Source organism: Chinchilla lanigera, unplaced genomic scaffold (genome assembly GCF_000276665.1).
Source record: "Chinchilla lanigera isolate Chin_1 unplaced genomic scaffold, ChiLan1.0 scaffold00093, whole genome shotgun sequence".
NCBI lineage: Eukaryota > Metazoa > Chordata > Mammalia > Rodentia > Chinchillidae > Chinchilla > Chinchilla lanigera.
In genome coordinates, this window is record NW_004955494.1 from 528,727 (window position 1) to 545,280 (window position 16,554).

The 16,554-nt window shown below is 40.4% G+C and overlaps 1 protein-coding gene and 1 pseudogene across 1 annotated transcript; one reads left to right on the forward strand and one right to left on the reverse strand.

Moving 5' to 3' along the window:
• The first annotated feature begins 919 nt into the window (after positions 1–919).
• On the forward strand, positions 920–1,816 carry LOC102026227 (annotated as a pseudogene).
• An 8,086-nt stretch (positions 1,817–9,902) lies between these two features.
• On the reverse strand, positions 9,903–15,421 carry LOC102029089 (prolactin-inducible protein homolog). Its single transcript, XM_005405375.1, has 4 exons — positions 15,289–15,421; positions 14,039–14,150; positions 10,415–10,529; positions 9,903–10,126 (listed from the first exon to the last, which is right to left on the reverse strand). The coding sequence occupies exons 1-4, from the start codon at positions 15,381–15,383 to the stop codon at positions 10,002–10,004; spliced, it is 447 nt and encodes a 148-aa protein (XP_005405432.1). The 5' UTR covers positions 15,384–15,421; the 3' UTR covers positions 9,903–10,001.
• Between the last annotated feature and the right edge of the window lie 1,133 nt (positions 15,422–16,554).

Here is a 16,554-nt window from a genome sequence, read left to right on the forward strand (position 1 = left end):
AGAAAGAGGTGCAAATCATGAGTTCTCAGCATAGAAAATAATTGAGTTCATAAAAAGTTCCAAACAGAAATCCAGGAGAATAAAAGTATTTAATGTATGCACTGTAGAAGCAACCAGTGTGAGGACAGACAGTCAGAGTTAGAAGACAGGGCCATAACTGGTATACACTCAATTCATGAAAGATACCTTTGAAAAACAAGAGAACATATCCAACAGCTTCTAGGTGAGGCAGAGGAGGCTAATGTGAAATTAACTGAAGCTAATGCAAAATCAGAAGACAGTACAAAGAGCATAAAAACAGATTTACAGAAGTAATAGAAGACCTTCCAGAGATGGAAGAAGAATTTAACACACATAAGTGAGTCACATAGAACTCCAAACAGCCAGATGTGGAAGAAGACTTTATCAGATAAGTGAAGCATGTAGAACTCCGGACAGTGCTAAGGAAAAAAAAATTCAATGCCATATCATAATTAAAATACCAGAAATCCAACACAAGATCAGAATCTTAAAATCTGTTACAGAAAAGTGAGTCATTTACATAGGAAAACCCATCAGAATCACAGCAGACTTCTCTAAGCAAAACTTAAAGGCAAGGAGAACTTGGAATGAAGTGGTTCAAGCCCTAAAAGAGAACAACTTCCAACTCAAACTGATACATCCTGCAAAACTGTCTTTTAAAATTTATGGGGGAATAAGATATTTCTACAATAAAAACCACCTGAAGAAATTCATGACCACCAAACTTACATGCGAAAACATTCTCAAGGACATTCTGTAAAGAAACAATAAAGCTAACAATGCCAAAACATCTAATAGGATGAATGCAACAAGTGGAAAAAACAATTAAATTGAAGAGAAACAAAGTAAAATAGCAACTTAGGCAGAGCCAGGACAGGAGGATGTGTGGCACTGGGCTATGAAGCATGGAGGGGTTCTATACAAGTGGACCAACTCTGTCACAGATCGGCAGCCTCATTGGTGCTATGATTCACAGGATAATGTTTGCAAGGGAGCAAAGAAAGTACAATGACAGTGTTTTGTAAAGTCCATTCATCAGACATCACAAGAATGGATTTAACCATTCCAGGAGAGCAGAATTTTCTGTCATCATGTAGAAATTAATGTAGAATTTCTGCACAAAGGCAATAAATGCAGCTGGAAGACTGAGGTGGCAGGTTGCTCTGTGGGGTCACCCAAGGTATGTTTGACTGTTATTAAGACTAAAAGAAGAAAAAAGAAATAAATGAAATCAGTGAATCTCTGGAAACCAAAATGTCTACTGTGATCTGCTTATGCACCAAGTTCATACAGTCTGGTAATTTGTTAACCATGATGAGAGTCATTCTTCTCCCAGTGTAGAGGACAGGAATAATGCCTCTTCCCTACCTAGAGCCACATGTAATACATTCATCACAACGCTTGAAGAATGTGGGAGGATAGAAAATACCAAGTTTAAGCCTGTAATGTTTCGATTGTCCCTTCCAGATCTGCTGGTTTCTTCCATGTCACCTTCTGCAGTTTAACTAATGAAGCACTGGGCCACAGTGCTGATTCTTGCACATCAGAAGGGTGTTGCTATTCTATAAAAGAACCAGTGTCTGAACTTTGCAGAATATCTTCGTGATGCTGAAGAACCTGCTCAGATACAGACTGTTGTAATGATATTCCCCTTGGAGACCTAAATAGACCTGTTCACTGTTCCAGAAATGCACTTAATGGACATTTGACATCAGCAAACATTCCCAAAGAAAGCTGACCTATGGCCAAAAAGAAATCTGAATCAAAGCATCCTCTTCCATGTTTCCCTTCCTGACGTAATTGAAGTGTCCACCTTCTAAGTATTGCTATTGAAAAGCTGCTATAAATAAACTTGCTATAAGGAGTAGTTTTTCCCTTAGGATATCTTGCACTTTATGGTAAAAGTAACAAACAAAAAACAACCCACATTTTTTTAAGTGAATTTTGTCTACATGTAGTTTATTTGCAAGGCTGTTTTCTTAATAATTTCACAGTATGAATGTGCATCTTTTTAAAAAACAAATGATGGGGTAATATTTTGACATCTATAAAGTTAAATGTAGATATTTTTCTAAAAAAATTGTGAGGGACTGACAACTTGGTCAGCATATATTGTAGCTTATAAAAGTGAAATCTTATGAGGTTTCAGTTTGACAGAAGTATAATATGTGTAACTTGTGTCATGGACCTAAAGGTTATTTTACTCCCATTTAAAATGAGTTATGAAAGCAGCTTCATGGTTATATTGTATTCCTTCAAGCAAAAAGGAAACACTTAATATTCTGAATATCTTCAATGCTAATACTATGACTTACTGAGCAGTTTCTAAAAAAACAGACTGCTATTCTTCATAGGTGAAGATGACACTACTGATTTGTCAATGCCAAATGTTGGTTTAAATTATTCAATTATTTATTTTCTTATTGCATCAAAAGTTGATTGGATTCTTACTTTTGTTACCTACCAAATTTAAGATCTGTACATGTTATGTAGAGTATTCTACAAAACAGGTGAATGCTGTAGTGACCTTGCTCACTTACACTAGAGAAATACATGACTTTCTTTCTTTCTTTTCTTTTCTTTTCTTTTCTTTTCTTTTCTTTTCTTTTCTTTTCTTTTCTTTCTTTCTTTCTTTCTTTCTTTCTTTCTTTCTTTCTCTCTTTCTTTCTCTCTTTCTTTCTTTTCCTTCCTTCCTTCTTTCCTTCTTTTTTTTAAACTTTCATTTTTTAGACCTTCATTTTAGACTTTCATTGGAAAAAAAAAAGAAATGAAAAATGTGAAAGTATAATGAACTCTACCCGAATCCAGATTATTGGCAACTACTTCACAAACATGTATGCTGAAAACACCTGGAGAATTCAGAAGAAATGAGGAGATTCCTAGGCTGGGGAGCTCAGGAAGCTCTCTTAGGGCACTGGGATTGTGCCCTACCTTGTGGGAGGAAGGAGGAGAATCACGTAGCCTGTTTTTCCTAGCCAGTAAGAAGCCCATAGGCCAGCCTCAAGTTTACCCCTCCTTTTCTTTCTCTCTTTCTCATTTTTGGTCACACACTTTCAGTATGAGTCAGTAGAGATCAGCCAGGGAGCCTGTTATTAACCTAGTTGCTGAACAGATTTTTCTAGGTTTCAGGTGGACAACCTGTATTTTAGTGTACACCTTTCTGCCCTCGGGTTTCTGTTCTCTGTGCTGCCTTCCTCAGCTTCTTACTGTTCCAGAAAAATTAGCTATTGGTAGCTGCATCTCCTGCTTGAGTAGCCACCTACCCCCACTTATTGCTTTATGTGCTAAAAGTAATATCTGCACTTTCCTCCCAGATGGCCTTTTATCTCTGGGCATCATTAGTGAGCTGCTTTCTCAGGACCTTGTTTCATCCCAATCCACCTTTCCCCTATAACTGGCAGCCGTTTGGGTTTATGATGTGAGTTAGTCACATGGGTTGTCCATTTTTGTTCATCCTGTGGGTAAGCCACCTGGATTCGGTCACGTTTGTGGGCCATTTTAATTGGTCACTTGAGTTGATAGGGGAACTGGAGGGCAGGAGGGAGAGGTGAAGGGAAGGTATTTTTTTTTTTAAATAAAAAAAGAAAGAAGAAAGAAACACGCTGTAATATGTACATGTAACCGTTCACCAAGATTACTGTAAACTATAAACATGAACTGCAAACATGTACAAATAAAATTAAAAAAAGAAAAAAGAAAAAAGGTAAGAGCCAGGAGTGCTAGTGCACACCTGTAATCCCAGCACTTGGGAAGATCGTTGCAAGTTTGAGACCAACCTGGGCTACAAAGTGAGCTCAAGGCCGGCCTGAACTGCATAGTGAGACCCTGTCTCAAAAAAAAAAAAAGATAGAAATCTCTAAAAAAAGAATGATGGAATGAGTATACTCAAAACAGTATTAAGTACTTTGAGGATGTTAATGGTAATACATCTTTTATTGTAATAATTTGTTTTGAAAAGTTAGACATTTATTATATTTTGACCACACCACATATTGTAACAGTTTTCATCTTATAAGTGAAAAAAATGAAAAGTAATGCCTGAAAAGTTAGACATTTATTATATTTTGACCACACCACATATTGTAACAGTTTTCATCTTATAAGTGAAAAAAATGAAAAGTAACAAATAATATTCGTGAAAAAAAAATATATATATATGTTTTTTTTTGTCTTTTTGAGACAGGGTCTCACTATGCAGTTCAGGCTGGCCTTGATAACATATATATGAAAGAAAAAACCTGTGGTATGTACACATAGTCACTCCCTAACATAATTGTAAATTGCATAAACTGTAAATATGTATTAATGAAATAAGAAATTAAGAAAAAGAACATGCCTAGTGAGGGCCATGAGTCCAAAATTAACTTCTCCAATGCTTTAATGATATATCATGAGCACTATTATATAGCAACAAGGCTGGATGGCTGGCTCCATTTCTGAGATGACACAGCTTAATGAAAAACAAAGTAATCATTATATAATCTTTCTTCACCTGGAACATTTTATGGAATACTTACACAATATTTGCTGAATAAAATGTTATTTTAGGGACCTGATGAATTTGTTTTCAGGCTCTTAATGGAAATTTTATAATTACCCCACATACATGAAGAATTGAATCTCATTTGGATCTTCCTAGTGTTAGCTGTGACCTACTGTCTCAGTCTCACATCACAGAAAGGAGTTTAGAATGCCTTTTCTAAAAAAGCTCTGGTTGTTATTATTATTTGAACCTCTAAATTCTGGGAGACTTTATTTATTTATTTTTTTTTGGTTTTTCTCCGGTACCGGGAACCGAACTCACGACCTTGCGCTTGCCAGGCAGGCGCTTTTGCCGCTGAGCTAAATCCCCAGCCCTGGGAGACTTTAATGAGTCCTCATGACAGCTTTTCTTCTTGGGATGCCCAGGATTTTTGGCTGCTCACAACCTCTGAGTTCCTGGCAACCTGTGATGGAGGTATAATTGTCCCCATCACAGAACTGTTAACCTGATCAAAATAGGGACAGGAGTATTTATGCCAATTCAACTAAAAAGTTACTAAGAGCCATGGCAATGAGTGCTAGTAGCCGTGTCCATTACAAATGCAGTTACAATGAACAAATCTTAGATTTACATTCTTTTCAAATATCTTTTTTTTCTGACTTCAAACTCTTGTAAAGCTTAGTGGAGAACTCAAAGGAAGACAATTTCCAATAACTTCAGTTCAATACGAGAATTTATCCTTTCTTTAGCTTTAAAATTCAGTTACTTCTGAGTGCTACTATTTTCTCTAAAGATTCTCATTCTCAGGGAAAGTTTGGTGTCTCATATATGACTGCCCTCCTCTACCGTCTGCTGCTAGTATAGGGCTCATTTCTCCTTTGTTGGTGAATGCATCCCACCAGCCTTGCCCTCCCATGTCAGTGCTGCTTGTCCTACACACCATACTACCCTATGTAATGTGCACCAGTAACTTGGACCATTTTCATGCAGCTGTAAGTTGAGAATGTTTTGTTTCAGACAATACCACATTCTTTTGTCTCCTGAGTCTCCGAGGTGATGAGACTCAATATCCGTGGGAATGCACACAGACTCACACAAGTAACTCAGAATGGCATGGGAGTTCACGCCTTGTAGGGCCACTGGGGACCATTCCTTGGGCAGTATGTTCTCATGGAGAAATGCTTTCCTCTTTCATCATCTGTGCCCACACTTCTGAGATGCTTTTCAAAAGGGACCTCAGAAGCGACTTTTGTTTGAGCCCCACTCTACTGTAATAGTAGCCAACCTGGTAGCACTGACACTTTTTTTACTTCCTTCCTTGCTTTTTCAACACCCAGGGCTCCCCACTCTTCCTCCTGGCATCACATTGCCAAATAAGCTTCCTGCACACTTGCCTTTGTCTCAGGACCCACCGTGAAGAAGCCAGGCTTTGATGGTTTCCATCCACGGGATGACATAGATCTACATTTTCTTCCAAGGAGGAGAGACTCACAGTCTGTCATCCTGGTCACTACTGAGAAACAGGTTCTGTTCTATTGGCTCTTCAGGAGCCCTGCAGTGCCCTCAGAGGAGAATGAGTATTTGTGTTTGGCTCTGCCATATTGTGTAAGATATGTGGACTCACTTATTCCATTCATTCACTCAAATGTAGTCACTCTCTACTTCAGCCTTTAGCACATTGACCATATACATGGTCTCCTGCAAGTTTGCTCACCAGACTTTATTCATTCATTTTCCATTGCAAACCCAGGTAATATGCTAAAAAAATAGATTTGTTGAACTGAGAGTTTTGGAGGCTGAAATTCCAAAGAGCATGGACCAGCTCTGGTGCAGATCTTCCAAGGCTGCACCACAACATGGCAGATGGCATCAGGGCAGAAAGCATGTGTAAGAAGGGCAATCATATGATGATACACAGAGGCAGAGTGTGACAGGGAGTCAATACTGCTCTTTTATAACATGTTATTTTCTTAGCAACTCACTGTGGTACTTTAGTTACTGTATTATTCTCTTCCTCACCCAGTAAGCCACATTCCACTAGGTCCTACCTCTTAAAGGTTGCAGTGTGGGGTCAGAGGAGATCCCCAAGGAGTAGGCTAGAACCTCAACTCACCCATCTGCACAATAGGTTTAGGTTCCTTGTATTGAGTCATAGAAAATAGTTATGGAACCAGTCAGTGAGAGTTATTGGAATAGTTTATTAGGCAAAATTGAAGAGGTATAGACTCAGGGAGACCGGAGAGTAGGGTCTCGAGGTCATTATGGTCTGGGGCTGTATTTGTATATTTGGGGGGTGGAATCCTGAGAAATTTATGAATTATAGAAAATGCAGGATCAATCTATGGCGAAGGGGAGCTGCCCCTTTAACAGGTGAAAGCACATTTTATAGGAGAAAGGCATAAGCCTATTCTATTTTTTAAGACTTTGGAATTCAGGGGTCAGTGAGTGTCTGAGAAATCCATTCTAATAATCCTAAACTGATTTTGTTATGAGCTACTTCCACTCCCTCATTTTTTTGTTCTTCTCCCTTATTAGTCAGCAGAGTTTATTTTGTCCATAAGCAAATTGGTTCTTCCATTATCATGTATTCTTCTTGGATTCTGTTGCTTATAGTCTTATAGTATTGATTTTATGCTATGAGTTTCTTGGACTCCATTTTTGAGATTAAAAACACATTTTTTTTTCTTTAAAAAACTCCGTATTCATTGGTTTTTCTTTTTTTTTTTTGATGCATTATTTTTGTCTTGGGATTTAAAATTATATTTCATCAGTCAGAGAAAGAGCCGTAGGAATTAAAAATTATTGCTGGTCCCACAGTAGGTGTTTGAGTTTTCAATTTTTTCATTTTTTTCCTCACTGGTTTATGTTTATATTGTTCTATTTGCAGAAGAGATAACACATACGGTCCCCAGCTCTAGTTTGTCCTGAGTAAGCCCTTTGAGACTTGACTTCAACTGGGTACAGAGCAGCCAAGTACTTTGCCCTCATATTTGCATGGAAAGGGCAAAAGAGACTTGTGTGTTGGCGTTAGTATGTTCAGAATAGTGCTTCAGAGTATCAAGCTAGCTGCAGGTACCACTGGAGTGAGCTTCTTAGTTATCACATGAAGTCTTTCATTGCACTACTCAGGTATATGACAAGGGAAAAAAAATCTGCCTATTCAGTCTCAAACATATTTTCAAAATATACATGCACATACATGTGAAGTTGTGTGAGAGAATCCAGAAATTTTCCCAGTCCCTTCACGACTCCAGACTTCCAGTGACAAGAACAGAATAAGTCTGAGGTGGGAAAAGATTTTTTTTTACTTTTGCCTGGTCGACAGTGATGTGGCTGCCTCTCAGTTTAAATCCATTTTTATTCTTTTATCACTTAATTCTCCTTTTTCACAAAGTAAATTATGGAAAACCCAGAATGCACAGCTCTGGTGGAAAATATGATACTTCTTTCTGTAAAGGTAGAGGGTTGGCTTTGTCTTGGGGATGGCATTCTTGGACACATGACAAATTAAGGGGTTTCAGGTATCGAACAATCCTCTCCCACACCTATGAGCACATAATAACTATTCAGATGGGCCGGACTGATTTTACAGATGCTTCGTAGATCTGTATTTGTATCTGCTGGATATATGCCACCGCAGGGTTAGTCTTTCTCCAGTCACACCCCGGTTACTTCCTCTTACAGTCTCCCACACGTGCTAAGCAGGAAGGAAATTGCCTCATGGGGATAAAAAATGCTTCAGATACATAATGAGAAGTATCTCATGGCAGAGAGTGCTAATGAAATCAACAGTCAGTCTGTGAAAAGAAGGGAAGTGAATGAAGCAGCTAGAAAACTTTTTGGAGATATACTGCTTTTGTAAGTTACTGGATAGTAGTTTTAGTGGTGGTCATGGTTGTAGAGTCTTCATGGCTCCTTAGTTTGAGGGTGTTATCCCGTACCACTTCCTAGAGAGTGGAAATGCCTGGGTGTCTGATACGGTAACCATCAGCCACATGCATTTCTCTCTCTAAGCCAGCAGACTTTAATGACTTAATATAATTAAAAGTGTAAAATTCCTCATCAAGGACTTCACAATATCAGTTACATCTTGAAATAATATTTAGCCAAGAAAAGGCGAAATAAAAATATCACTGACTTAATTCATCTATTTCTTTTTGCTTATAATAAATACATAATTCTCAGCAAATTCTAGATTATACATAAGTACATTTTGACATGTTTTTATAATGCACAGTTCTACTCCAGACAATCAAGAAGTTGGGGTGCTATAGAGCACAAAAATCTTCAAAAGCCGTTCATATCAGTTTTTCTATCAATAAATATAAAATTAATAATTACTTATTGCTTTTTTATCTCCATGAAGAGTGTCAGAGTCATAAGATCAAGAAGAAAAGTTCCTGATTCTCTTGTGTAAAATCAAGCAGGTAATGGCATATGCAGGCACTTTATGTCCCTGGTATTTTTACCAGGGCATACGTAGTAGCATTCAGTATATTTTTGGACCAGGTAAAGCATATAATCAATATAATAGGTAAAACAGTCTCTTCCAATGATTAAGTTCCCCTGCCATGGATTCTGATTCACACTTAGGACCAGTCCTCTGGAGGGTATGGTCTCACTGTCTTGCCCTTTACACTTGTCCTCTCCTGATTCTGCTCTTGCTTCCTCTCAGCATCCTCATTAGCCCTCCCGGTTCCACTTCACCTGCCTGTTAGCTGTGCTTACCTGACCCAAGCATGCTGCCACTTTATGCTTTGGACTTTTGTGCTTACTGTTCCAACTACAAGGATGTTCTCCAACTACTTTTTGCCCTGGGCCCTTGCTCATATCCCACCCCTGCCAGGAAGCACTTCCAGGTCCCTCCTACAAAGCCTTTCAGGATCAGTAGCCTTCCTTCCCAGCCTCCTTTATTAAAACCAAGCTCCTTGGCAGAACTCTACAAAAGCCCAGTGTCTCTGAGTGTCAAGTTTCTTGTTTGTCACCTGTTGAAAAGAAGCAACAAAATAGAATGGAATGCTATGGTCCACCCAGGACCACACAGGTCTACCCAGACAAGCTCTGTCCCTATCTTCAGGACACACAGATGAACTCCTTTGTCCTCACACCTGAGGGCAGATCTCCTGGAGGGCAATGAGGTGGAGTTATCCAAGTGACATATTGGCTGCCCGTCCTGTTTCTCCTGGCATTTGCCTGGAGTTTCTTGGCCACCACCTTTGTTCTCTGTGAGAATGGATCTTTTCTTCACTATTTCTTCCCTTTTCTCTCTCTAAGCCAATGTGTAGTGAGAGCTACACAGTCTCCTCCACAAAAGGTTTTTGAAAGACTAATGTTCTAGAAGTTTGTGGTACTGGGAGGACTTCAGGGATAAATTTTGGAAGTACAACAGAACCAGAGAAGTTTTTCATGATTTTATTTTAGAGCGCACAACAGCTACCAGAGCCATGCTTACTTAGAGGAAACCACACGGGCATTGTGAGATACACAAGGGTTTCCCTTAATATATGTCCAGTGTACCTGTAATCCAAAATATATCTGCACTGATGGGGATCACTGCATCATCATTAGGGCAGATACCCAACTCCCGAACAGCATTAACCACTGCTTCAACTTGTACGGTGCCTAGAAGAGAGGAGCGCAAAGATCATCTCACAGACACTTCACCGTCCTCTTTTTTTCTCCTTGGATCCGGTACCTGCCCAATGGGGGACAGTTTCCCAAATCATCTACAAATTGCTCATCTTTCTTAGCTTTTCTCATGTAGTGCTTCCCTTTTGGTACCCGGGCCTCATTTCACCCCCCACCCCCAGTCCTCCTCCTACCCTACCATCTGCTCTTCCACCTGGCAGTTCTGTTTCTGCTTTCCTTCCTGGGTGAAGAGCCCCTCCCTTAGAAAATGCCTGTACTCACTGCTGGTCTGGAAGTCCCAGTAGAAATTTTTTGGGTAATCTCCACAGAGGCAGGAGGTGTATCTGTAGTTGAAGCTGCCATCAATTGGCTTGCTGCTTCTAAGGTAAGTTTTAATCTGGTGAATGGAGAGGACCCAGTGTTACTCTACCCATTAGGCTCTAGTAAATGGGATGGGCAAAAAAGATGAGATGAAGAAACCGGAGATTGGCCACATTTATGGAGGATCCCACATGCTTAGTGTCACTGCAAGGGCTTGGCGGTGTCAGGTTCTTTCTCCTCCTGTCCTCTAGCTTCTACTTGAAGTGTGGGTGTGAGACTCAGGACGTTACAGGAAGAAGGTGAATGAATTTATCATCTGTCCGAGGGAATCTGTGGGATTGGCCTGCATGATCCTTTACTCTGTCACCTGCTGAAACGGCAGCCTGGCTGGTTGGGTGTATCTGCCAAGGCCAGGCCTTGTCGTGTTGACCAGTCCCTGCTGCACTCGTTTTTAACTTTAAGAAGCTTGGTGACTTTTTTTTTCTTAGTACATGCTTGCTGTACGTGAAGTTTACAAACAATCATCTTGGTTGGTACATGTATATAACACAGCTGGATTCTTTTTTATTTGGCTTTCTCTTCCCACTCACCTTCCCACCTCGATGACTGAAATTACTCTTTTCAATGCCGCTTCCACTGAGAGATGGCACCTTTACCTCCAAAGACTGTCTATTAGATAAGTTAAGGATATCTAGAGGGGCAAGTCCCTCCCTCCCTCCCTCCCTTCCTTCTTCCCTTTCTCCTTCCTTCCCTCCCTCCCTACTTCCTTCTTTCCTTTCTTTCTTTCTTTTTTAACTTGAGAATGTCTTGCAAATTAAGATCACAGATTATTGTACATATCAAATTTCAGTGCCTAGTTAGTATTAACCTGGGGGTTTTGGCCTGTGCCTGTCAGTAAATTCATTCACTGTGGATAAATTTTTTCACAGTGTAAATATATATGGAGAGAAGTGGCATCACTGACTAGACTCTAACTGACATTTAGCATTATTTTAGTGATGAAAGGCATTAACGCAACACAGTAACATCAGTACTGGATGATTTTATGACAAGAGAAAAGAAAATAGTTCATAGCCCCTTACAGATTAAAATATCTCAAGAAAAAGGAAGGGAATTAAGAGATGGATGGAGGAGGGAGGGAAGTAGGGGATAGAAAAGGGGTGAGGATATATTGTGTGCAGTATATGTCCTAATTTACAGCAAGGAATGTAAAACTTATGTACTACAAACATATCCTAATAAGAAAAGTTTTAAAATAATTTTGCCTGCACTCAACATTGCCCTGAGCATGTGGGAGTTATCAGAGTGGCTGGCTGTGCGTGGCTGAGGCCATCTGCCATCTGCCCACCCCAGAAGCTTGCTGTGATCCCTGGCAATTTTGCACTGAACAACCCTCAGCCCCACAGGAAATCCCAGTGACCTCACCATTCCATGCTTTTCTGAACACCCTGGAGAGCTCTGGTGTTCAGAAGACCCTATCTTTGTGCTGTTTACTTCTTCATTGGATTCTTAATGAAATATCACCAAGAAACAGATTTTTCGACAGTTGTGTCCTTGAAATAAAAATACCAGAACCCTGTGGCTGCCCAGCCTGTCGGGTGCCAGGTGTGTCGCAGGCTAGCACAGGTTCATGTAGTTCTTACCCAACCTGAGCCCCAGCAGCCCCCACAGATTGCGTCTTTGCAAAATGAAAATTAACATGCTTACATCTCTAAAGTGCTGCTTTTCCAGCTGATGCATCAATAAACACGTTATTATTTTACAAGTTTATTTTATTTAATTTTATCTGTTATTCAATATATTGGTTTTCATAAGTAATCTAATGTACTTCATTTATGCGTTTAAAAGCATTGTTTGCTGATAAGTATGCCAGAGTTTTCTGAGCCCAGTAATGTGGTGCATATCAAAAAAATGCTTAAGCACTGTGTCCTACCACAAGTTTCTTTCAGCCTTAAAGGATTATACAGTCTTTGTATTCAAAAACATAATCATGGCTATAATGCATTATGTTTTAAATCTAAAAGACACATGAGCCTAAAACCTCACTCTCTCAAAAATTCAGTTGTAGAAGCATTATGATAGAAAATGTGGTGGAATTTTAAACTAATAAACAAATTCTATTTTCCTACAATTTTCAAATCATAAAGATGTTTAAAAGTGCTACATTCATTTTTTATTAAATGCTAGAAATAAAAATTGGTTGAGTAAAGCTAAAAAAATTTCCTTTTCCACAAGTTCTTTCCTATTTGCAAACTCACTGACTCAAACTCAAGAGTTTCTTGTCCTTTTACTTGAACTTAGGTTTTAAAAAGATCACTTTATTGTATTTTACCAGCATGACTCTAAATGTTTAACTTTATAGACCACAATGTCACATGACTGTTTGTTGATCTGAACACATTTTATCCAACCATCACTTTTTCAGGGGTAGAAATAGAACTTCATTAAGTATCACAACAAGAAACTACTATTATCACAAATATTTAATGTATGAAATATATACACATTTTCTGCATCATCATCTGTGATTATGATAAAGAAAACATGAGACTGAAAACCCATGAACTGGACCCCCTTCCACCTCAAGTCAGCACACATGCTTCAAAATCTTGGGAGGCAAAGAGAAAAATCTTACAGAGCACCTGGAATATTCTCTGCCTGATGATCAAGGATCTCACTCTTAAGTGTGGAGCATTTCTAAAAGGCCTTATAATGCATAGGTGTCTTAATGCTCCCAATTTAGTTTTCTCTTTAATCACTGTCCTTAAATCTCACTTGAAATAGGAAACTCACCGTGTAGAGAAATGGGGCATGAAGTAATGCTCTAACCCCAGGGGTTGTCTCTGGAACACAGCATTCATATGCGCTGGGAGTTTGTTACAAATAGAGAAGCTCTGGCTTCTCCCTACACTGCTGTATCAGATTCTATCCTTTGATGACACTCCCAGGTGAGTTTTAGTTGTACCATGATTTTGAAACCTGTGCTGTGGTTCAGAGAGGAGACTGCCCTCTGACAACTGCTGAGCTGGGGAAAGGAAATGCATGTGAGCTCCCTGTTCATCAGGGGAGGCCTGGAAAAGAGTCAGCGACTGGTGAGACAGAGAAAAGAGCAGAGGGAGGGTGAGAGGAAAGCAGCCTCATGGCAGAGCTTACAGAAAGGAGGCACCAGAGCCTGTAGTCCTCATCTCAGCTGCTTCAGCCTACTGCAGGGGGTTGCAGTGTGTTCTGAGCATCCCCTGCCCAAACTCCATCCCAAATGCACCACGCTCAGGACATTGGAGAAACTCCTAGCAGTTCTCTATGACCTCTTAGATCTTTTTTGTTTTCTCCCCTCACCCCTACTACCTATTCTTTCTCTTTCTCATTTTCCCTATTCTTTTCTGGCCAGAGTTTCTTCATCTGTAAGATAAAAGTCATCATCTTCAGCAAACTCTCATCATTGTTCTATAGCTCAGAAAGCATAGCATATTTGAGAATGTTTTATAAAGTATTCTGTGCAATATTAAAGTGAGAACTTGAGCATACTGCATTCATAATAAAGGACTTACATTTGTCTTATAGTCACTTCCCCATGTCTCTACTTACCACCATGCATTCTCGCAATTCTGTCTGAACGTTAAGCTTCAAGGTGACTTCTTCACCGGCTCTGGCTGCTTGTGGCATCTCCATATCGAGTATTATCGCCCTTCGACTAGTTCTGGAAGGAGCAAGACAGGTCACAGAGATCAGAGACCAGTCCATGGGGTGGGGGGGTGGGCACCGTGAGGTGGCAGGAGGGAGAGGGACAGTGCCAGAGAGGGGATGATGGGGCCTGGATCAACTGCTCAGCATCAGACTCCCAAAGCACTCAGATGTGCTGGTTTCTGAGGACGGTTGTCTCCATTACACTGCTTGGCAAAACCCTGAACAGTTTCCTGCAGGACAGGGCATCTGGCCAGGACCTCACAGAGCACCATCACGTTCATGTCCAGAAACACAGCCATCCAAGGCCTGATGCCTTACATTAAACTTCAGAGTTTTGCTAAGTGTCCCCTAACACCTGCTTCCATGTCCTAGTCATTGTACTGCCATCTTTTTCTGCTCCTTCCAACTAGTATCCTCAGTATATTGAGCAGCAAACCTGTGCTTTCAGGTCCCCGTGTTGGAGTGACTAAGAGGTTCTCATATTTACTTTTCGGCTTTAGAAAAGAAAAAATATTTAAGATGCCTGCAGGCTACCTCGACCTTGAACAAGGAGGTGGTGATACTAGAGCGTCTCATCCTTCAGTGAGTCCTGCCGAAGCTGCACAAATCTGTTGTGAGAATTCACAGACCTCTGCGCCTTCCCTTGGGTAAGAAATAGTTTGAAAAAGTAAAGCTTATGGAGCAAAATTCTGAACAAAAGAAATTGAGAACATGTTGTACATTAGAGATGAAGATTAAGGTTCATTTTATGTTTTGGATTTTTGAGAAAGGGTCTTGCTATATCGTTCAGGCTGGGCATGAACTCACTGTTACACAGGCTGGCCTTGAACTCAGGGCCATTCTCCCGCCTCAGCCTCCCAGATTTTGGATTATAGGAGTGAACATACTGACTTGGAGTAAGACTAATTTGTCATTACAATCTCTGGCAAAACTACATGGCAAAACTTATTTAACAGATAATCTATAAACACCCAGAAGAAATGTGAGGGGGTTGATAGGGTTTCCTAAGAGGAGACAAGTGGAACTCATCATGAGGTCATGTGAGCCCATGAGACAAGATACCTGGGAAGATTAAAAAATCTACAAGAAGGAGATTAGGAGCAGAGCCCTCCGCGTGGGTTTTCTGTAAGGACAAGAAGAGCTTAGCTCACGTGTCTTCCTGGGCTGTGCTGATCCCCAGCTGCAGGCACAGAACCAGGAGCAGGACGGCAGGGCTGGCCCTGAACAGGAGCTGGAGAGCATGCATCCTGGGGGACTCAGGAGGTGATGTCCAGGGACAGTAGTGTCCTGGTGCCAGCACAGTTCTTATATGCAGATCAAGGAAGAGGAAAAGCTGTCAGGTAGGTCAGTTAGGGGAATCACCCAATCACTCTCCTACACATAAGCTTTCCTTGTTGCCCTGAAGTTTGTTTTTCTCTTGAAAAAAATCAACAATCAACTAGATTGCTAGAATCAGAGAGAGACATCCGCCATTATTTTCTCAGCATTAGAGCTTCTCAGAGTGATTGCGCTCTGGATCACCGTTCTGTTTTTCATTTGCCACTACACATATCCATCAGTCCTGCTGGGTGTGGTCTTAGCTCCAGCCAATGTCTCTATGGGTACTGAGCCAGCAATGGTGGTAGATTTTAAGTTGCAGTTCTAGAGCACATTTGCTTGGTCACCTTAGAATGAATTCAAAGGAGATGTCACTAAAAAGAGGTTTTAGAGTCCTAAGTTGATCAGAGACTCCGTAGAAGCCACCACCATCACATAGTGAGAGATCGAAGGAAGAGCCAGGCTTCTGTGGGTGATAGAGGTGGGGTTGCAGCAGGGCAAAGGTGAGTGAGGGGTGCAGAGGCGAAGATGTTTGTGATTGCTGAGTCCTTCTGAACTTCAAGTGCGGTAGTAAATGCGACAGATGCCCAAGATGTCAGATCCTTCTAAGTCCTCATTGCAGGGCACCAATATTTCAGTTCTGGACAGTTCATCTACATAGCTGGCATTTCCAAATTAGACTTTAGACATCAGTGACTCTATTTCTTTCCATATCAAAGTGACCATAGGGTCACATCTCGCACTTCTCTTATCCATAGCATGTAGGAAGACCCCACAGGAGGGATTTCTTCCCCTAGAACAGAACTCCAGCCATGTCTGGGATATTCCTGACCCATGCAATTCCCCTCCATGGGATCAAGGGGAAACTCACTCTTGCCAACACTGGCATTGTGCTCTTTCTCTTTATAAATTAAATTATTCCTTTTATTATCTATGACTTGTGAATTGTGCGATTTGCTTCTAACCTTTGCATTGTAGGAGTTCAGAAAGGTCTTCTTTGGAGTGTGAGAATATCACTACAGTAGGTGTTGACCAAATATATTGCCATAGCTGACATTCAAAATTAAAATCTAGGCGTATGCTAGTAATTTCTCTCTCTC